At 43.1% G+C, this 23,234-nt stretch overlaps 1 protein-coding gene across 5 annotated transcripts in view; it reads right to left on the bottom strand.

Annotated features, from left to right (window-relative positions):
* The window catches only part of LOC102558640 (integrator complex subunit 6-like), a 49,720-nt gene that overhangs the window by 13,540 nt on the left and 12,946 nt on the right, over positions 1-23,234 (bottom strand). For 3 of the 5 annotated variants that reach the window (XR_001372594.3, XR_001372593.3, XM_014601355.3), the window contains exons 3-9: positions 13,994-14,143; positions 12,890-12,979; positions 11,989-12,172; positions 11,614-11,742; positions 9,012-9,175; positions 7,496-7,648; positions 3,758-3,890 (exon numbers count right to left, since the gene is read on the bottom strand). Coding sequence is in view for 3 of the 5 variants with exons in the window: in XM_014601355.3 (XP_014456841.1) it covers positions 3,758-3,890; positions 7,496-7,648; positions 9,012-9,175; positions 11,614-11,742; positions 11,989-12,172; positions 12,890-12,979; positions 13,994-14,143 (1,003 nt within the window). In the remaining 2 variants the exon portion in view is untranslated. Of the gene's footprint in view, positions 1-3,483; positions 3,565-3,757; positions 3,891-7,495; positions 7,649-9,011; positions 9,176-11,613; positions 11,743-11,988; positions 12,173-12,889; positions 12,980-13,993; positions 14,144-23,234 lie in introns of all 5 variants that reach the window. The other 2 variants (XM_014601363.3, XM_019492795.2) reach the window with 2 other exon arrangements.

The following is a 23,234-nucleotide window of genomic DNA, read 5'->3' on the forward strand; positions in this document are numbered from 1 at the left end:
AGAATCCTAGTTGTTAGGGCAGCTCATGTGACAGATGATTTCTTCAGAGAGCAGGTTCGCATGCTCAGTGTAAAAACACTGCATTTATTGCTGCAGTGTGCCAGGCTCTTTTCAATCACAGCTGCATGAGTGTGCGCCCGCCTCCCCCAAGACCCTTTTGCAGCCTTCTACTGCCTCTGACCCAGCACACTGGGCTCCTTACTCAAGGCAGCAGAGGCTCAGATTTCACATGCAGAGATCAAGAAAGCCTCCCCCACACCCAATCCAGCTGCAAAGTACACATTAACTGCATTCAACGGCCACCATGGACAAAATCCCCATTTCCACTAGGAAAAATGCAAAGTTTGGCTATATGCTGCTGTGCAAGAACAGTACATCCAGGTTTGTTTGCTTGCTTTGGTGTCTGAAAAACTGTTTTCAGTTTTCCCTGAACATAAAACCCCTCCAGGCTCCCTGAAGAGTCTGCAGCAGCAGTCACCAGGCCTCCAGGGAAAGCGCACATTTTCCAAAATGTTCAGCCTTGAGCACATGCAGGCTCCAAGAGCGGGGGTTGATTCCCTATCATCTCCTATCATTACAAATGAATGCCCATGACCCTTTACTTACTAAAGCCAGCTGCCTGCATTCAAACATTAGAGCCCGTGAGCAGTCAGAAAAAAAGGAAGCTTTGCTCTTCAGCCAAAGGAACAGCTTAGATTTCATCAGCATCTTTGACCTGTGCTGTGCTCCAGCTTTAGTTCCTAGCATCTCTTCTGTTTAAGGACTCCGGCTTCACAATTGTCCTGCCCTTCTACAGCCGTGGGAATGTTAATATGGTATGACAACATGACGTCAGATGCATAAGTCAGCTCTGTTAAGAGAGGACACTCCTCTGTTATGAGGACACTTACAAGATTTTATAGGAAACACACTGCTGAAAAGAGTACACTCTGATCAGAGATGGCAAAGTTTCGACACAGAAGGCAAGACAACAGGAATATTCCATCCCATGCCAGGGTACAGGATACCACCGTACACCAGCAACTTGTCCAGGAGCAGAGCACCTTCAGAAGTAGGTCTGTTGTATTTTACCATTGGGACATGCCTGGAGAAACAGCGAGGAGCCTACCTCTGGTCCTCGGCTCAGACAGCAAGTTCTCTGGCCTCTCACAACAGTAAGAAGTGAAATCAGAGCGTGCCAGATGCACCAGCATGTTCAGATGGCCAGTCCTGGGTATCCTCTGAAGTTTACCAGCCAAGGACCACCAATGCTATTAACTGGATTAGGCAAGTGCATCCTGCTGGATGGGGACTCTGGCTGTTCATGGAATGGTACTCTTGTTAACTGCACTCAACTATTCTTTATGACAAATCTGGATTTGGGGTCCTCAAATTGGGCCACACATCCCTTGCCAGGAAAGGCCCCTAATCAGTCCATCTTGTGGTGGAATCAATGCAGATACTTTCTCGCCGTGGTGATGACATCAGTGTGTGCTTCTGTGGGAGCAGAAGTCATCCTTTGGAGACTAGCTCCAGCAGCTCACTTCACACTAAGCTGGCCAAATCTTCAGGTCCTTTTAGCATCTTCACCATTGTTATCTGTGGGCCTCCTTAGACCATGCTTAATGGACTGTTCTCATAACCAGAAGCTCCAGTTCTGGTTAGTTTCAACATCTTCTCCTGCTTACCACAGCAGAGGGAATAATATCCAAGAATGAACTATTTAAATGCCCTGCACACAGTGAGAAACATGCAGCACACACACGTTGTTGAGAACCTCTTAATAGAGAGTCAGTAAATTAGACAGTACAAAGAGAGCAAGAGTTTGATGCGTTTGGTTTCCAGTCTTAGAAAGGAAACGGGGGAGGGAGGTATGGGGGGGGAGGGGGGTGGCAGTCTCCACATTTCACCCTGAGCTACAATTCTTGTTTCATTACCCAGATGTATGGTTCTTCCAACAGAACAGTGGCCACAGGAAGCTTTACATCAAGAGCTGTCAAAGGCAAAGAGAACAAGGTCCTCTTTCCTTCGTCCTCCTTCCTTCTCCCCTGCAGGTTTCCAAACACCTGCTAGTCTGAAAATGAAGGGCTAATATATTCAGTCCAACCAGCACCTGCACTGTTGTTAGTGTGCTCAGCATGTTACAAGATAAGCCAGGTTTGGGATTTTTTAAATGAGAAAAAGAACATGCCTATCTAAAATGTCAGGTCTCTCTAGCTATAGTACAATCCTTAGTGACTCTTTCCAATTGATGTGAGCTGTGTTTTTTGGTCTCATCCTAAGCAAGCCACAGAACCCCATTTTTTCCATGCCTTACATTCCAGGGTCGGATTCAGTCAAGTAACAATAAGAAATAGCTCGAAACACGCTCTTGGAATATCTGGATCTGTCAGTGTTATCAGTGTACCCACATGGCTGTGTTAGCACAAAGCAAACTTCCTGCTTATGACTCGGGCTGCCTAGAAGCCCCATCCTGTCATTTAAAACCCTTTGTGCAGTTTGCTTTTGCAGACATGGCTTTTGCACATGACCAAGCTGAGAAACAGCACTGCATATACTGCAGAAGCACCTCTCTTCACCCATCTATTTTCCCTATAGAATAGGATGAACTTTCACAGAAAAGGGCTGGGGAAAGGAAGTGGCAGAACTGAGCCTACTGAGATCAGAAGCAGATTGAAATAAGGTCACTAAATTAATTACCCACCTAACTGGTGGCCTCTGCTTAACTAACACATCTGCAGTGTAAACAGCAGATCATCCAAGCTCGTAGCCACTGGCTCACAGGAACGAGGGACTCTAATAATGAACTCCAAGTTGTCCTGAAATAATTACCAGGCTGACAAGACTATGGTAGACAACTTGACAAGCCATGAACTGATGTTATCAGCGCATAAAAGTGCTGACTTGTTAGCCAGTTATGAATAAGAGTGTGGGTGTGTGCATGCACATGAGAATACACACGTGTATTATGTACCAGGACTGTAAACAAGCATTTCTGCAACTTCTGACTTCCATAAAATAAGAAATCATGTTTTAAAATCCAGTATTTACTCAATTTAGATCTTTATAATTAATCTTGTGCTTTTAAATAAAAAGCAAAATAAAAAACCACAGGATCCCAAGTAGCAGAATCAGTAGCACCTGCAAAGCAATTCTCTCTGCCATTAGCATTTTGCCATGGGAACCAGAGTCTTTGCAACTGCAGCTATTACAAGAACTATTCACATGACACTTTCATACCGACTTGCCTGCAGAAAACAGGCTCATCATGGAAATGAAACATTTGGTCTCCTAGGGGAAATGCTGGCTGCTTCACTATGCTACTCCTCCTTGCTGGCTGCTCCTTTAAACTGCACCAGTGGACTACCCTCTTCCCAACACCCAACACCAGATCAGGAGCCCTGCACTTGATCCTCCAGCAAAAATAGGGTGCCACAGGAGTAACTGCAAAACCTGGATACACCACACCCTAAGTGAGGGAAAAGAATGGAGGTTGAAGCTTACTCCAGGTTAAGGAAGAGGCTACGTGTCTAGGAGGTGAACAGCATCAAACATGCACTGGAAGCAGGTAGCTCTCCTCCTCTGCTGGAGAGAAAGAAAAAGGGAGAGGGAGTATGAAAATCCTCTCCTCCCAAGTTATCTGCAAAAGTTTGCAACATTCTCTACTCTGATGTCCATTTTACAGTGGCCTCCAAAAACTACAGCAGCACATTAGCCATCATCATTTTTTCTTTACTGTCAAGTTGTTGAATGACACTGAGGTATTGTTATTACCCACCTAGCAAAGGAAGTAAAACAGGATAGTTGTAAGGCATCACAAAGAGGTTTACACAGGTTAAAGTAGTGCTTGCTTTTAAATACCCAAATGGATGTCCAAGTTCACTGTATTTTCCACTGCTACTCACAAATACCTGATAAAGAACACAAAAGAAGCATTATTCTACTTAATTGAAGAAATATTTTAAATGTTGCATAATTGAACAAAATCAAGGCAGTATGACACTTTTAAAAGCAGAAAGATGAGAGAAAGCAGCTAGTTGCACACAGATGGATATGCATTTAGCCTTCTGAACCACAGAATTCAGGAACAATAGTCATTCAGACTATCTATCCATTAACAAAATGGGACTGTTCTCCACAGTGTATTTTGGACTACTTTATACAGGTTATATTCAATGGCTCTCAAGAGGAGCAATGGAAAGAGAAATCCATTACTTGATATTATTTAACAGCTTAAACTTACATTTCTGTTGCAGGTACATTTTTCCAAATGTAATTCATAAAAGTTACTCCACTACAACACACACAGTTGGATAACACGGCTACATCTTCATTATTTGTGCATCTACAACTTGTAAACTAAGCAGTTCATAGAATCACAGACAACAAGGACTGGAAGGGATGTTAGGAGGTCACATCCAGTCCAACCCCCTGCTCCAAGCAGACCAGCCCCAGCTACATCATCCCAGACAAGGCTTTGTCTACCCAAGTCTTCAAAACCTTCAAGGATGGAAACTCCACCACCTCTCTGGGTAACCTGTTCCAGTGTTTTACCACCCTCCTAGTGAGAACATTCTTCCCAATATCTAACCTGACCTTCCCTTGCTGCAGCTTGAGCCCATTGCTCCTTGTCCTGTCATCTGCCCCCACTGAGATCAGTCCAGCTCCAGCCTCGTTCAAACCACCCTTCAGGGAGTTGAAGGCTGCTATTAAATCCCCTCTCAGTCTCCTCTTCTCTAGACTAAATCAGCCCAGTTCGCTCAGCCTCTCCTCAAGTAATGCGCCCCAGCCCCCCAGCCATTTTTGCTGCTGTCCACTGGATTATCTCCAATTTGTCCACATCCTTTCTGTAGTGGGGAGGCCCAAAACTGGACACAGGACTCCAGATGTGGCCTCTCCAGTGCTGAGTAGAGGGGAAGAATCACTTCCCTTGATCTGCTGGCAACACTCCTCCCAATGCAGCCCAGGATGCCATTAGCTTTCTTGGCAACAAGGTCACACTACTGGCTCCTATTCAACTTCTTGTCCCATTACCCAGGTCCTTTTCTGCAGAGCTGCTGCCCAGCCAGTCAGCCCCAGCCTGCTGGTGCATGGGACTGCTCCCTCCTCAGGGCAGGACTTTGCACTTGTTCTTGTTGACACCCATGAGATTCCTTTTGGCCCAATCCTCCAATTTGTCAAATTCACTCTGCATCTTAGCCCCACCCTCCAGTGTATCTACTACTGGTGTCATCTGCAGATGTGCTGAGGGTGCACTCTATGTCATCTTCCAGGTCACTGATGAAGACATTGAACAAAACCAGCCCCAAAGCCAACTCCCCTGGGGCACTCCACTTGATACCAGCTGCCAACTAGACATCAAGCCATTGATTACTATGGAGCCCGATGCTTCAGCCAATTTTCTATCCACCTTACAGTCCATTAATCCAGCCCTTAGCTTGCCTGCGAGAATGCTATGGAAGACCATTATTAAAAGCCTTGCTAAAATCCAGGAACACTACATCCGCTGGTCTCCCCATATCCACAGAGCCAGTCACCTCATCATAGAAGGCAACTAGGTTGGTCAGCCAGGACTTGCCCCTTGTGAATCCATGCCAACTACTCCTAATCATCTTCTCCTCCAAGTGCTTACAAATGGATTCCTTGAGGATCTGCGCCATGATTTTTCCAGGGACCAAGGTCAGGCTGACTGGTCTGTAGTTCCCTGGATCCTCCTTTTTCCCTTTCTTAAATATGGGCACTATGTTTGCTCTTTTCCCATCATCCGGGACCTCTCCCAATTGCCATGAATTTCGAAAGATGATGCCCAACAGCTCTGCAATCGCATCAGCCAACTCCCTCAGCACCCTCAGGTGCGTCCCACCCAGCCCCAAGGACCTGTACATGTCCAACTTTTCTAGGTAGTCCCTAACATGTTCTCTCACTACTGTTGGCTGCTCATCTCCCCCACCCCAAACTGCGCTGTCCGGTGCAGTAGTCTAGGAGCTGAGCTTGCCTGTAAAGACTGAGCAAAAAGAGGCATTGAGCACTTCAGCCTTTTCTGCATCCTCTGTCACAAGGTTGCCTCCCCCATTCAGTAAGGGACCCACACTTTCCCTGATCTGCCTCTTGCTACCAACATACTTGTAGAAACCCTTCCTGTTATCCTTCACATCCCTTGCTGGCTCCAACTCCAATTGTCCTTTGGCCTTCCTGACTTCATCCCTGCATACCCAAGCAATTCTCTTATATTCTTCCCTAATTATCTGCTCAGGTTTCCACTTCTTATAAGCTTCCTTTTTGTGACTTATTACTAAATATGCACGCAAAGAAGTTAAAGCACGGCATTAAACATCAGCAGATAGAGACACTTCTCAAATTTGAGGGAAAAAAAAAGAATCTTGTAGTGAAGTATTACACTTGGGAAATAAATTCTTCATTTCACAGCTAAATAATTTATGGAAATAATATAGCAGCAGCAGCAATCCCCATTTGGAACATGCCTTTTAGTCTTAAGGGGACCAATGACGGAAACAAAAACAAACACACACTTCTGTAGATTTGAAATATTTAAGACGGAAGAATTTTCTTTGTTCACTTGGTCCATGCTTTTACTTTATGCACTCAACAGCATTTGGAATATACCTAGTTAAATAAATTGTTTCCAATATAATTAGCCAGTTTCCCTGGTTTGTACGTGTATTTTACACACCTGGGAAGAAAAAAGCATTTAAAGCATGGAGCACTTTCCTCACAAAAATTACTATGGGGACACCATACAGAAGAGTTGAATGGCACACACTACAGACATTTTGGTAATTCACAACTTCATATTTGACACCTACCCATGCCAATTAATTTTTACTGTTTTATTTGTAAGGGTCATCTTACCCTCTCTGCATTTCCCAGCTGTTATTCCCTATCTAGGTAGTTAAATGGTCTCAACATTACCATCCATGAGGTGCTTGGATATTAATCATCTCCTGTTTCCTTGAAAAGGACATTTTAATTCTCATTTTGAAGCTGAGAAACAGACTTAATTTCTCCAAGTGACTTGCCAAAGGCAAAACTAATAGCCCCCAGACTTCTCCTGAACCAACCAGTACATTAAGCAAGACCATCATTCCTCCAATACAGTTCTCCTTAAATCGAGATTTCAACTGTGCATTAGAACGCGTCTCATTTCAGTAACATACCTAAGCTCTAGTGGAAAAAACTGGTGACTTCATCTTCTTTTTCATTAAGCAAATGGCACCCTGCAGAGCGCTGCATTTCATCTAAGAGCGAAACTTGAAGGACAAGTTTGCCACTGAAAAGCAGTTCTAGAACTAGAATTAAATGAACCAAGGATGCCTACAGTGGGAATACTTACTCTAAAGCTTGAAAATTCAATTATAATTGAGGTAACCGACATCTTTACACACTGGCTCAATCCAGCTGCAGTGGTTAACTTTGCCTTTTGCAGGTTTACACAGATTCATGTGATGCTGCAGCAGGGCTCCTATTAAAATTTCCATTATCAAATAAATGCAAATACCTGCCAACAGGTATGAGGAGACTTTCGTTCCAAGATGTACTGCGTCAAGGGTGAAGGTTCGAGTTCGTACTTATCAAAAGGAAGCTTGTCTATTACCATTGGCTCGCAATCTACACAGGAGAATCTGACAACAGGATGAGCTGTGCGTGGAGGCTAAGAGGAAGGGAAAAAAAGATTCATGATGGAAGATAATCAACTGCCCAGGGTTACCAAGCTCTTTAATACTAGTATCTGCCAAAAGTTGGCTTTTCTATAATACAGATCCAGTCTAAAGCAAGGTCTGAAGTGGTCCATTTTGGATACAACAGTTGTTTAAACAACATCAAGGCTGTATTCCCTACAGATTATTGTACTGGCTTATTCATCTGTTAAATCAAACATGCACCTTACTAGCCTTTGGCACTTAACTCTGAAATTTTGATAGCATTTAGTAGATTATGAATTCCTGCCACTTAATCCAGATGAATGAAAAACAGATTAACTGAACCATTTGCAATTCAGACAACACTGGCACACTACTTTCTCCCACCCCACAGGGGAAGACAGCATAGCTCATATTAAAAATACAAACATTTTAGTTCTGCATTTTAGCAAGTCCATAGAGTGACAGTGATAAATGGTCAGACTCTGCCCCCACTCCCACGGCTGCTGTTCGCAGAAGTATGTTTGAAAGTGTGCCCGCTTTGCCAACAAGTGCTCAAAATATTCCCTGGTGAGTCTGAATTTTTTCCTTATTGAGTCATGGGAAGAACTGGCACCTGGAACAAGTAGCAGGAGAGCAGAAAGACTACATATGCTCACTAAAGTGAGTTTATGAATAAAGACCAATAAGACATGCCAATAACCAGCCTAGAACTGATTAAATGACTGCATTCTCAAAGAAAGAGCAAATGCAAACTGTACATTTCCTTCATTACCTGAAGGATACAGCTTTTTGTTTCCCTCCAACCACAACTCACGCTGCTAGGGAGAAGAGAAGCACATACTCGAGATGCTGCTCAGTACTATGGAAAAGGATTCTAAATGAGAAGTGTCAACATCCTACAGCCTCTAATTTCCCTTGTTAAGATACAGCCAAGGAGGAGATTTACATTCTTTCCTACCCTATCATCTTTTTTTAAAAAGCTTTTAAAATGTTTAACCATAAAAATCAAAAACATCATTTTGCCTTAATACTGGCAAACCTCACTAGCTCTGTTACAACCATTAAAACAGAATTAGATAAACCATAACTCAAAATGGAGTGATGCAATATTTAAACTTATAAAAAAGAAAAGCTAGCTTCCTGCATGTATGATCAGGCACCTGTTGAAATACAGTTGCCCAAATCAAAAAGCAACTGTGAAATTTCTAGACTGCCTTCAGCCAGGCACGGTCAAGGCAAGCCTCCAATCCGTTTTCTCATTAAACCAAGATCAGAAGTAGATAGAGGGTGAGGGTTTAGTCTATTGTTCATTTACAAACTCTATTGAATCAGCAGATGGGGAATCCTCTCTTTAGCTCTTGTTTTACTTACCAGAGTTGGTGAGTTCTGATCAGGCCAAAATGACTCTGGAATTGGCCAATGCCCAACAGGAACACCCGTTTTAGGATTAGGTCGTACATAAATGAGCTTATGACAACTATGCCACGGTTGAGAAGCAAATGAATTGATGGGCCTGGATGAATCAACAAGTCCATCTACAATTTAAACAAAGCAAAAAAATAAAATAAAATAAAATAAAATAAAAAGCTACATGGCATGCATGTTTCCAACCAATTTTCTCTTACCAACCCAAGGTGTTCCATTCATTTATTTCACACACACGCAAGTCTCTAGGCTAACATGTTCTCATAGGCTTCTAGCCGATACACCTGCTTTATTCGATCAGATATGCCAAGACTGCAGCATGGCCTGCTTTGCACACTGAAAAATGCAATTTGCTTAGACTAATAACTACTGGTATAAAAACTTGTCCCATGTGCAATGAATCTAAAAAAATCTAACATTGCTGTCAGTGAAAGCGGAGCACAGCTGTACAATCTCACTGGCGACGATGCAGTGCACAAGCAGTAATATCAGCAGTAGTAGAAATTAAGGGAGGGGGCAGTGCTTTGGAAATACACCATTAAAGAAATGCATCTCATGGTAAGAGCTTCAACAGTATTTAATTGGCTTTAATTAATTACCGACAACCATCATCAGTTAGTCATGCTTCATTCTTCTCCCCGAGTGAGGAAAGAGGAGTTCAAGTGTTTTCTGTCAGCCTGCTTTGTCTTCTTACCTTAACACACACCTGCTACCTACTTCATGACCATTCAAACAGCCGAGACAGGATCGTAAGCTTTGCAAGGCTTAGGATAAGTTGCGGAGCCTGGCTCTGCAAGGTGTAGAGGGGTAGCTAAATTGCCTGTCTAGCTCCCTGCATTTGCTCCCTGCAAGGCATGAACTGCTGATGCGACTTGGTCCAGAAATGGCTGACTGAAATTACAGTACATGCTTTTCCACTGCAGATCAGTTCGCTTCATATTCACACAGTACAGTGCCTGTACTGCAGGTCGAGAGCACGCTCATTGCAACATTCCTCCATACTGCTGCCGCTTTGGGACTCATTTGCTTCCTTGTCTCTCTCACATGTCAACATACTGCGCTCTCAACAATTTTGTTCTATGCTGGTATCTAACACTACACCATTTCCTAGCATGGGACAAAATAAATTAAGTCCCATCTTATTCAGTTACTTTGCCCTGTAGGAGTAACCCTGAAGTTTTAGATCAGCAGACACCAGGGATTTCGCTGAGGTGCCAAATTTCAGCTGCACAGGATGCCAGAGGCTATCAAATAAATGAACATGTCACAAGAAAGGAAACAGGCAGGCAAAGGGAGAGAGGAGAAAACAGTGTCTAGGAATGAATGGGAGGGTGACAGGCTGATCATCCTAAGCTACCCTTAGGGTCACAAAAGCAAAATAGCCAGTTGATTGCTTGTTCTGCTGGCATGCTCTAAGTGCTTCCAAGGGCCATGTCTGATACTCTAGGAGATTAAGTAATGGGCACGTGGAGAGAGGGTCTTACAGAACTAGCCTCTCAGCCTGTTTTATCTCCTTCCTTGCAGATGTGATATTCTCCAAGTCTAAACCAACTGTCTTGAAGTCAAGAATTCCCCCCACACACTATCTGCTGCTAGCAAAATAGCTTCTTCTTCCTTCTCATCTTTCATTTGCAGTTTGGAAGGGGAGGAGGCAAAAAAAGTGCGTTGATTGATCACAAAATAATTCATGTCAATGAGGAGGTGCCAAAGTGGACAATATAGAACAGCAGACATGCTTAGGAGGAACATCAGATTCAACCTGGGATTGCTACATAATTAAAACATCGCTTGCCCCCCACCCCCTTCCCATGCCCATGTCTGTTCAATAGGTTTCATCTATTTCTTTGGTCTCTATACATATCACTTTCCTCTGTTCGGGGCTTCTGTTTCCTGAATAGAAAAAGGGGGGGAAACGTTAAGCTGCGACTGAGCACTTCCCCAAGCGGCAGGTACAGTACCTGCAACTGCTTCTAGATGGGTGTTGGTGGAGGAGGGGAAGAATACCACATATTGGTTCAAGTAGGCAGCCCTCTCCCAAGTTGCTTAAGCTCTGTTCACAAGGTAATGTTTCTGAGGAAAACGTCAGCCTGAGAGAAGCCTTTTGATGTTCCTCTCAAACTCTCTCTATACTAGATACCAACTGCACCCCACATTCAAATACTTCCTCTTTCTAGTACAGATGTGACCAAACTTAGTATATACCTGGGTCTGTACCTCAGCTTAACTGGCTGGCTAGCAATCAGCTACCTCCAAATGCTTGTGGCATCCTAGACACTTACTTCCTGCTTATTGCACCACGTCTAGGAATAAGACCTCCCTGCTTACTACATGAGCCAATAACCACGACAGGTTTCTGTTCTTCAAGATACAGTTCTTTACTCAACAAAGCAGCAATCAATAAAGACATTTCCCTCCATAACAGAAGACAGATTAGAGACAGGTCCTTAATGTATGTTGCGTCTAACATACAGCTTACAGTGATATTAAGCCATAAAAGACAAATCAGAGGTCTCCTCTTTGCAGCTGTGAAAATGAGTATTTACTGTACCTTCTCCAATGGGAGCAGGATCTGGCCCCGATTTCTCAAAGTTAATAACAACACCACTCTGAACTTTTTGAACTAGAGACTCTAAACATTGGTTCAGCATTCTTTGTGTCCGAACACAGTAGGAGCGACCTAGGAGAAAGAAGCACTCTCAGAATACGTTTCATATGCCTATATAAAACAATACACAAAGTGTTTATTACATAAATAAAAATTATGAAATGTCAAAGCCCTTTCAGTTTTACCTGGCAACAATCACAACTTAAGTACAGAGAAAAGAAAAAAGTTTTGTTTCGTGAGATCATCCCATTAATATGCCAACTCCTTACCCTACAAAGGGAAAGTTCAAATGCAAACCAGAGCAAAACGTTCAAGTACCTCCTGTGACTTCACACATCTGTGTAATAGCAGATTCATCAGTAGGAACACTCCCCAGCTGCTCTGGTTCAGCTGAAGCAGCTCCTGGCAAACGCAGCACTAGCGCAAATAGTCTTTGATCCCAGCGAAACGGCTCTTTGGTTAGTTCACTTCCAGGCAGAGGAGAATTCAATGGAAGATGAAGCTAATAAAACAAAATTAAGAACATTTATGTAGACGATTGGTTTAAAAAGACTTATACTCAAAAGTTAACCTGCTGCTGTGGTTCAATGGTAGAATCCTTATCTGCCATGTGGGAAACTTGGGGTTCGATTTCCAGATGCGCACGTAACTACAGCCATCGAGGCACCAAACATCCAGGCTCAGTTTGGCCTTTGGAGTCAATCTCAATTGTCTAAAAGGAGGGGCTGGAAGGTCTGGACAGCCTCCACTCCTCCAGACTCTTGCCTAGGTGTACACGTCAAAGGTCTGGGTGACCTCTCAAGCATACACCATGATCCAGAAGAATTGGTGGTTGCCTACTATTCAAAAAAGTAACTATCATCAGAAAGCTGGACAAGGTATGGAACCAGGTTCCTCCTCCAACAGAAGCAATATGCATAGCCTCCAACTGTGGTCTGTGGACCCATATCACCCATAAAAATATGAAATGTGTGTATGTTTAGTACAAAATGGTCTGGAAAATGAAGTAAGATTACCAATAAAAACTGCAATTAATTGCAGAAGATACAAGTTTACAGAATTTTTGATATATATAGGAGGATATATATATATACACATATACACATACACATACACACACACACATATACACACAATTTTTTTTTTTGACTGCTAGTAAGACACTCCCTATTACATTATTTGCTGCATTTTGCAAATTAAAACTTACTGCATTCCTTACCTCTTCCTGAACACCAGCAGTATTTGTCAGTTTGTTCCCATCTGTAATGGTAATTAAAATAGATGGTTCTAAAAAGAACGGGTTTCTCCCCTAGAAATGAAAGAGTAAGAACACGTGAAAACAGATTCCTGAATGCTGAATTCTATACTCAAGTTAAACTTTTGTAAAGGGTGTTCATGAATTTATATCATAGAGACAGTATCTGCCTTTAAGAACAGGAAGATGCAAAATCTTGGCCGCACGATTCCACAACTGACACCTGCCCATAAAAGCTACTGAAAACCACACAGTGAGTGAAACTAGAATTCATACCCAGTTCTGCCAAGTCACAGGCTCCCACTCCTTGAGCAGAAAGAGTAGGTTATTCACAAAGGACCTATGATGCTGGGAAGCAGTTCTGATACCATCCAGCAGATCCAGTGCTGCATAGCAATGGAACATCTTGCACATTTGTATTCGAGGTAGAAGTTGGAATTTGCACTCCTTTCCTTCTTGCAGTGGGGGTGGAGGAGGGGTGTGGGAGACAGACACCAGCATACTGACAAATGTGTTCAAGAAGTTTAACAGTGGGGGGGGGGGGGAAAAAAACAAATGAAGTGTCTTGCAAATGGACGGTTTTTGTTTTGTTTTTTTTGCAGATCTGAACAGATGGTAACAGTTCATTAGAAATGAAACACACTGAGAAAAACAAGTCAGCACAAGTGTAGCAGAGTTTGAAACAGCTATTTGTGAAATACCTGTAGTTTTAAAATTCCAGGCATGTACATTAGTATGCATGCATGAGCACACCACACTGAACAGATATGCTACATTCATGAACCATTTTCATCTCATTTAAATGAGGCATGAACTACAATTTTTAAACATCAATGGGTACCCAGATAAGACATGTATGCTTTATGAAGATGGGTATTGCATTAAGAGCTTGATGAATATTTTATAGTGCCTGGTTTAAAAATTAAAATAACCCTATTGTTTCACCCATACTCCAAAGGAACCCAAATATTTTAAGGCTTCCACAAAGCAACAGTGGTTCTGAAACCTGTTCAATAAAAAGGGAGGAGGAAGTGGAGGGGAGGGGAAGTGAAATTATGTATTATTTACCTGTCCATAATTATCTATTCCAGATACCAATCTATTGAGATTTAACAAGTCAAACGAGGATCTGAGTGCCTGACCAAGGGTGGTGAGTCCAGAAGCTTGCAGGTTTTTCAGTTCATTCATGAATGTTGCATGATTTTCCTTCCATCCAGCCTATTATTTAGGAACATTAAAAAAAACAAAAACAAAAAACACACTGTCATTTTAGTAGTGACCCTTAAAACCTCAATTGCAAGTTATGACCAGCTCCCTTCTCAAAGAAAGGTTACATTTCTCATCAACAGGCAAGATTTTGTTGCACTTCTATAGTGCATAAACTTAATCAGAGGACCCGCACACATTTCCTGCATAACTGTTGCCTGAAGAGCAATATATACGTGCAGAGGAAGACTGACAAAGTACATACAGTATTAAATGTTTGGAGTAATTTATGTGTGCATTTAGTTCTCTTTACAAGAGATGCTGTGCATCTGGTGTAACTAACAGAATTGTTCTGGTGCTGTGAATGTTGGATTAAAAAAAAATTCCATCAGACAAATGGGGTGTAGAAATCAAAGATGGACCTTAGAAGTAAGTGGCACAGTGATGAACAAGAGCTGCGAGGAGCTACACTATAAGGTGAGAGTTGCATTTGACTTGCTCCAGGACTAGGGAAAAAAGCATTGCCACACCTACTGACTCAAGAGCTAAGTCTACCAGTCAGAGCAAAGATCCCTAATGCCACTGTAATGTCACCCAACTTCTACCTTTACTTAAGTACTCAAACTTTCAAAAAAGCACCCAAAGCAATGATAATGAGCCAGCTCCGATACCTTTAATTTCCCACAGACACGCACCTTTTCTCCTCTCCTGGCATCGCTCTCCCTCCATAATCCTGGCTCTTCTGCCAGTACCACACTGAATATTTTCAAACGCACATTTGTCATCTGCTTTAGGTCCTACCCAATAGTTCCTGCCTACATTTTCTTTTGCCTCTTCACCCTAGCCATTTCCCAGCAGCAGGGAAGCCTAGCAGGTTGCTGTCCCGAATCCCTCCAAGGCTAGGTCTCACACCAATAGCCAGAGGCCGAAGGCTACGAGCTGCCCAGAACCACAGATTCCTGGCTGTTGCAATGTGGCAAGGAGAACCTGTTTCTACTATTATGCTCCTGCAGTGAGATAGGTATGAGAGGGTATATAATACTTCTTCTCTCCCCCAACCTTCGTTTGGTTTCACTCAGCTGTTCAGGAAAATGAAGCTCTAGACAAGGCAGAAAAACTAACAGTTCTTTTAGCTTCACTAGTGCCAGTATAGCAGGGCCTGAGGTCTGTGTCCCCAGTGCACCTGTGAATGAATGCCCTTTAAACTGTAATCTAGAGTCGTCCAGCACATGTCTACTCCTAGTCATATGCTTTTCAGAGCAACGTACAGGACAGACCTTGGTGAGGACCTCAGGCCTATCAGATGACAAGTGCAAGAGGAAACAGTTGTTGATTGCTGGAGATAGCTGCAGGGAACGCAAGTCTCAACTGAGGAAGGCTCCAAGGTCTTGTCTCTAAAACTTTCCACGTCTGAAGCAAAACCCTGAGGGACAGGGAGACTGAGCCGCTCTATCTTGGATTTTGGCTTTTAAAGTTAAAGGAAGGTCCCGACTAAAAGGAAGCAATTCCTGGCATGCAATTTCTCCTTTCCCAGTTGATCCATCAGCCAGCAGCATACAGCCTCTCCAGAGTTCTGGCTCTGGAGAAAGATAAGTTTATATACAAAAGAAAATGGATGGAGCAGTGAAGCGATGGGGACACGTCCATCCTACAGAGCTACGTGGATCCTGGAAGAGGCTGGGCTCACTTATACATGCATTTGGCTGCTTGTGTAAAATGTGGCCAGCACTGCTGGTAAAGAGTGCTCAGCACCGGGTGTGGTCATCCCTCATTAATGGGCAGGGAAATCTTGGCAGGCCCAGAAACTGAGATGCATCAAGCAGCTTGCAGGCCCTTTTTGGGGGAATACAGGTATTCTAGAGGTTCTAGACACACCAGAAGTTCCTGGAAGGCTTTGAAACTGTTCTGGTGCCAGTACAAAGGGTGTTGCTTCACCCAGCAATACAGAAAGGTCTTTCAGAGGGGAAGAGATAGAGCAGTGCTTCTTTCCTTTGCATCTGGATCCCATGCCTCTGAATCCTGACATGGGTGGTCTGACCAGGGAACCTCCTTGATTGTGGGAACACCTTGTTAAGCAAGTCCTCTGTACCCCCAGAGCAGACATAGCAGCCTGCAGGTGTGCACGTGGGTTGAAAGCCCATCTGAGCAGTGTAACTCATACATCTCCGATTGGACAGCTCCTTGGTGGACACCAGGGAAAAGGAGAAGCAGACCTCCTCCTGGCTGATAATAAGACATCATCTGTCCTTGAGTTTACCGAGTACCGAGGATGGCCTCCGTCTGCTCCCCCACCCCCAGGTAGTGATAACTTCCAAGGGGGTGCCTTTAATACTGGGTCCAGTAGTGGTATTATTTCTGCTTCTTCTCTCCATATCTCAACTCCTGGCAGGGTTTGGAAGACTTGTTTCTCCCCCTCCCAACATCTTGCTCAATCTAATCCTGGGGGAGGACTCGGAGGTTTGCCATCAGTTTCACCACCCACAGCACTGGCTTTGCTGCCAAGATTAGTGTTTGCGCTTCAGTACAAGTGCTGATGCCAGGTCTCTCTCTCCCCACTGTCAACGCCCCTACCGTGGGGTCTCAAAAGTGGCTTGTCTGCCCGGGCCATTTTGGACCTTGGTTCTTCTGAGCCCAGTGAAACTCGAGACTATTCAAGGCAGAGCTTCAGCCTCCCATTTCATGACTATCAAGCCAACACTTATTACACTTGTAATATAGAAGTCTTCCCAGCAGAGCAGGCATCTACTCTACAAGTCCTCATGAAAAAAGTCTGCCATAGGATGGACAGGGATTGGAGCCTGAATTCCAGTGGAAAATTCTGGAGACAGAAGCGGGTGCCCAACGAGGTTCAATGCAGCAGTGACCTGACCAATCCACGGTTATCAACACAGCAGAGAAGAGATCACTTCTGAAGAGTCTCAGATTCAAATTTCTAGGGAGTTTCACTTGAGGTAAGAACAGATTTTTAATACAGGAATCACTATACAAACCACTAGCCTGAGTCCTACTGGAGATTGCAATGGCCCCATCTGTCCTTAAAAAATACCCATGAATCACTACTTTGTATAGGCTTTCATCCTGCTGTAGCATGGCAAAGCTCAGGGCAGTGTCAGCCACCAGACCAGTGCAATTTCAGAAGTCAGCACCCTGTCCGTGACACTAGTCTAGAAACAAACCTTTATGCTCAGAAACTAGAAACTTCTTTCCAAGTGGCAGAGACCTGAACTCACCAAACATGAACCAGAATGGGATCTTGGGTAACTTATATATAAGCAGGGGCACCACAGCACTATAGAATAAATGCTGTTCTCTCTTGTATTTGTTAGATTTTGAATCTCCGAGACAGCATTCCATCAATTTAACTAATATCAGGCTCTTAATCAGTAATTAAGGAAGGATGATCTTGCCTTTGAAGTACAGGCCCCAGAATTAGATGGTTTGAATTATTCCTGGCTCTGCCACAGACCTTACATGGGACTTCCAGTAAAATTCTTCAATTGCTACATGCCTGTTTCCACACCTGTAAAGTTAATATTTTGCCTGCCTCCTCCAAGTATTGTAATGTTTGTGCAATGTATTTATTAATATCTGACAAGTGCTTTAAGTGCATCAGATGTAAAGGTCTAAAGTTGTGCACCTTTATCTTTTACTGGACTCCACTGGAAGGGTTGACTGACCCCTTTTTGTAACACCTTGTCTCTCCACTTTACACCTAGTAAAAGGACTTCTTTTTAAAAGGGAGGAAAGGGACCAGTTATCTAGCCAAGGAAGGCAAACTGAAGGGACCTCCTGAGTTATATACCAGTTCTTTGCTATCACAGGCAACCATGTCATGCAATGCTTAAAAAAAAAAAAAAGCCATGCTTAGTGCTGGAAAGAGGTTGAAGGAACCCCACAGAGTGAGGCATTTCAGGGCCGTTCCAACAGTTTCAGTGTAACATAGTGAAAACTGGATGAATGTTTTTGCATTTCTTGCCAAGAACTTAAAGAGAACTAGATTGTAGGTTCAGAATTGCTGACTGTCTACAAGTTTATGCGCTGCCCCTATAGGGCACTATCTTCCAGATCCCAAGTGATGTGATAATGGTATTTTTGATCGGATTTAAAACCTCAAGTCATCATTAAAATTCTGAAGTACCAAGATTTATTTCAGCTGGAAGAGGGAGTGCAGTGAAGCACGAGCTCTATTTTCTTCCCTCGAGCTGGATGCGGGAAGGAAAGACCTCCTAGGACACTGCCCTGAGTGGAAGTTAATTGTCACGGCTGTTCCCAAGACATTTTTCCAATACGCAGCATGGAAAGCAAGCAGCCGTTGTCAGTTGTGCAGAGAGATCAGCCACAGGGCATGTTCTGATGTATTGCAAGTGAATGCAAAGCCACTGACAGCAGCACTCTCAGTACTCCTGGAACTAACCTAATATTTGAGTTACCCTCCATCCTTTGACATCCTGCATCAAGACAGGATCCTGCACTTCAGGTGCTATTTCTAAAAAACCTGCAGCAACTACTGATTTGCATGACAGAAGAGTCTTTGTGAAGTGGCAAGGTCAATAATTCATCTCAAAAGTGTCACAGTATATTCTACCTTTCCCAAGAGTCTGAACAGCACTTACATTTGAGTTTAACTCGCAAAACAGTCCACGGTAATGTTGTTATCTCCAAAACGGAAACTTAACACTGAACAAGAGCACAGCATTGCTGTGTACCCAATACGATGCAGATGTAATCCAGCAGTTATACCACCCTCACTTTGGACTGCCCAAGCAGAATCAAGCCAGACCAGCACATGGATGGGAGATCTCAGAGGAACTATCACGTACTGACCAAGCACATGTACCAGAGGCACAATGGCTTTGGACCAGCAGTAAAAACCTTGAGTCAGCTTCCTGGCTAGTTGTCCTCTTTCAGAGGTTCAGGGTGCCAAATTCCAATATGGACAATACATACTGGGCACGTCTACACGAGATACTAAAGTGCAGTAGACTAATTTTACTGCACATTAGCACGTCACGACAAAAGCTGTCTAACGTGCAGCAGAAGTAGTGTACTGCGCATTAGCATCATATAAGAGACATGCACTGAAACTACTGCGCAGTAGCACAAACTATAGTGCATTAAGTCAGTACCTATTACAGGTACTAAACTTAAATGTGCCACAATTATGGCACGTAATGCACATGTAGACATGCCCACTGTCTTCAGTAAATCCTTCATGAAGATTAAGGAGAAATTAGCTAAGACTATTTTATTGAACCCACACTCAAACAACTGCTTCTTTCATTGCAGTGATAATATCGAGTTGAGACACCAGTGAGAGGCAGGAAATATTTTCAGCAGTACCCAACGTTCAGATCGCTAGCTACTCTTATTTCCTAGCCACAACAGGAAGAATTAAGACTGCAGTCTTATCTTTAACAAAATGCAAGATCTTTTTAGATGAAATAATTTTCACATAAAATTTTTTTTAAAAAAAGGAAAACAAACAGTGATTTTTGTAATTACACGATGCAAACAAGTGAGTCGGTGCAAGTATGCAATATGCACGACAGCACGAGGAATTATTGGTCACGAGCTGACAGTGTCCCAGGCCCTGAACGAGCCAACGCAAGGGCTTTGGGGCATGGACTGCGTTAAGAATATTCATGTTGGGGGTTTAAAGACCCACCCATTAGGAAGATAACAGTAGACAAGATTGTTCAAAGGACTGCAATAGAGGGCATCTGTTTATTTCTAGCTCATCAACTAGCTGAATTCAGCTCAGGTAGGAAGTATCCAGGGCTGGATGTGGGGAGGATGGTGCAGTGGTGTGGCTGCATTTCCTTCTGACTCTGTAGCACACACAGTGAAGTCTCCATCACTGGTTGTGCCCCTCCTGTGCTAGCACACTTTTCACTGCACTCTCCTTTTGAAAAATCCTAGATCCACTCCTTGTGGATCCAAAATCTTCCACCACGAAACGGCTACTAATTGACCTTCATGAAATGAGATGGTTTCCCCCCCTCCATCTCCTGATGTACTGCAAAAAGACTGTCAAAAACTGACCACACAGCAACAACGCTAGCAGCAGCTTCCGCAGAACAGGCCTGCGGTACCTTAGTGGGGCACAGCCTCAGCTGTACCTGCTCTGTAGGGACGGACAGAAGTGATCTGCGGTCAGTCTCGCACTCTGCACAAGTGCCAACATTCATTTCAAAACCAAATTTAAAAACCCACATGTAGTTGAAGGTGTTTGGTCTCACATTCATAGAGTTCCTAAAATAAACTGCAGCTACATGAAGCTGAGCTACCTTAAAGAGCATTTTTCTTTTAACCAGAGAAGCTTTAAAGAGTACTTGTTTTACCCCAAAAGATTTTTAAAAATGTCAAGTTTAAGGTTCACCCTCCCCTACAACTCCACGCACTCGATGCTTTAAACAAAAACAAAACAAAACAAAAAACAAAAAAAAACCCTGGTACATGCCTAATGCCTTAATTTGGTGCTTTCCAGAAAGACTAGCTTGGTTTCTATTTCTTCCAACAACAGCATGGCCAAATGAAGGAAGCAGCATACATTTGAGTGATTTGCAATTTCTAAGGGTATAGGTTGTAGCTGAGTTGGTCTAAGGACATAGACAGACAAGGTTTTTTGGGTAGATGTAATATCTTTTATTAGACCACCTAAGCAGTTGGAAAAATTGCAATTTCTAGCCATTTAACTAAATTAAGGCTAAAGTTTTGGAAGCCAGGATTTAAGATGCTCATGCACGTAGGGAATGTAACTGAATGTGACAAGAAGCAGCTAAACCAGTTTTGCTGAAAACCCCGACCACTGCCACTTGAAACCAGTGATCACTGCATGCAGAAGAATGATGTACTGCTATCTGGAGGGAGCATACCCTAGCAGAGTGAGGATATGAGAAACAGTTTATTATCTATGTTACTTGGCTCCAAGCAGCCTACTTTTGTTCTTTGCAGTTTCATCCTATATTTCCACAAAGTAGTGCCTCTTGAAACCAGGACTAGATTTCTTCAGATTTATAAACCTAGATGTTCTATATTTTTCTTTAAAAGAAGAAAAAAAGCAATTCAAACAGAATAATCCTGGAAAATTGCTCATTAAACAAGGGCAAAAAAAAAAAGCAGATTCCTTTCATCTTACAGCCCTTTTGCTGAAGCAATGAAAATACTGTTTGTATGAAGGACATTAAAAGTATCAAAAGTAGCAGCACCAAAAAAAACATTTCTATAACATGGCTCTCCAGTTGCCTCTAATGTAGTGAAGTAACTGTGAAAACTTGTGGCTTTCAAAAAGAATTCCAGGGGTTGAAATTGGGGCTGGGATAGAGAAAAAGAAACCCACACAATTCCTCATTCCAACTAAATTCATTCAGTTGGAAGATTCCTGCAGAAATAATCTACGTAACCACCCCTGTGCACTGGGGCCAGTGGCAGGGCACACTCCAGCTTTGTTAGTATTCTATAATCCTTCCCAATTTCACATTGCTGCTAAAGTTGCCTTCAGAAAATATAGCTATAAAGGAAAGTCAATTCACCTGTGCAGAGTACTTTCATCTCCTGGTGAAGATGAGACAGACTAAGAGGGCATTAGTCAGTGAAAGAAGGAAGGATATAGGGGCATGCAAGCAAGAATCAGGTCAAACCTCCCAAGAACTTGGCTATTTTTTAAATTTTAAACACCACCAAAATGCTCCTCCAAGTTAGACAATTTGGAGCCAGGGCCCCATGTGCATCAGTCTGCTCTCTTACAGGAACTCAGTGTTCACTTATGTCAAGAACATACAATGATTCTTGACTGTTTAGTTGCCATCTCCGTGTGCCGAGAATGTGGTTTTAGACACTGCAAAGTACTAAAGGAAATACCGCGCTTAGTTCCACAGGAAGGCAACCGCTGCCAAACAAGCTAGCTCTAGCTAAAACAGAGGAGACTCCAGGATCACTCCACCGAAATACATCACCTTGTCAGACATCCGTTTGTAAAGCTCCTACCCATCTCTCAATCCTCAATAACCCAGTCTCCCTGTACTCGAATTCCCTAGAAAGCGTCAGCCTTAACAATCTTAGTTGTCCTACTAGCTGTGCTCATGTTGGCTGTAGGTCATTCTATAGCCTACAAATCCCATTTGCATTTCCAGGCCACCTTACCAGGGGGAAATAATTTACAATACACAAGTGGCCCAGACTTATGAAATGGCCCCCTAAACCATTTGGTTTTCAAAATGAAGCTTTTGAAATCTCAAAAAGGCAGGAACTGTTCTGGTACTGAGATTCAAGCTCAGGAAAACTCATGGCAAGGCTTGAACACAGCTACCAGGACATGTACTAATCTAGAGAACTAAGCCTACCAGAGACAACGTACAAAAACAGGACTCCATTTCTTTTTCAGCCTTGGCTCAGCACACTCTCTTTTAGTTCGACAAGGTAAAAGCTCCAGTTTCAACCTTGCTGCCCTTTGTATCCTGGTGGATTAGACATGAAACAACTGTGGATCTTTTTGCTACCCAGGTTGCAACTAAATCCTGCCTCCACAGGTAGCAGGTCACATACTTCACGACTTTACTCGGTCCCTGGCCATACATTAGTCACTTCCTGGTATTACTTGTGTAACCAGCCATGTAGTGAAGTCCTCCTATGATCAGGACATTGCCTGTGGGCTTCACATAGGACAGCAACTTAACACACGATTACTAGGGAAAGTTTATTCCCAAAGTGACCTATTAAGTGAGCTAACGATAATTAGGGTCCTACCAAAACCGAAGAGGCAGATAGGTGGTTTTGCAGGGCTACTGCAGTGCTTGCCACCAGTTTGGCGGCTTATCATGGCAAGCCCCTTGCCGCCAACTGACAGAGGAGCAGGACCACACAAGACTGAGAAGCCAGCATTTTATTTTTAGTAAGTTATTTTAGTAATATTTTCCCCTCCAGCCATTCTGTGCAAAGTTGCAGAACCCCCGTTTTTCACAGTGTTTGTGGAAATGGCAAAAAAAAAAAAAATATATATATATATATATATATATATATATATATATATATATATATATATATCTCACAATTCGAGTAGGTCATAAGCAACAATCCTGAGCCCTGAACACAGTAATGTATATCT

Source organism: Alligator mississippiensis, chromosome 8 (genome assembly GCF_030867095.1).
Source record: "Alligator mississippiensis isolate rAllMis1 chromosome 8, rAllMis1, whole genome shotgun sequence".
NCBI lineage: Eukaryota > Metazoa > Chordata > Crocodylia > Alligatoridae > Alligator > Alligator mississippiensis.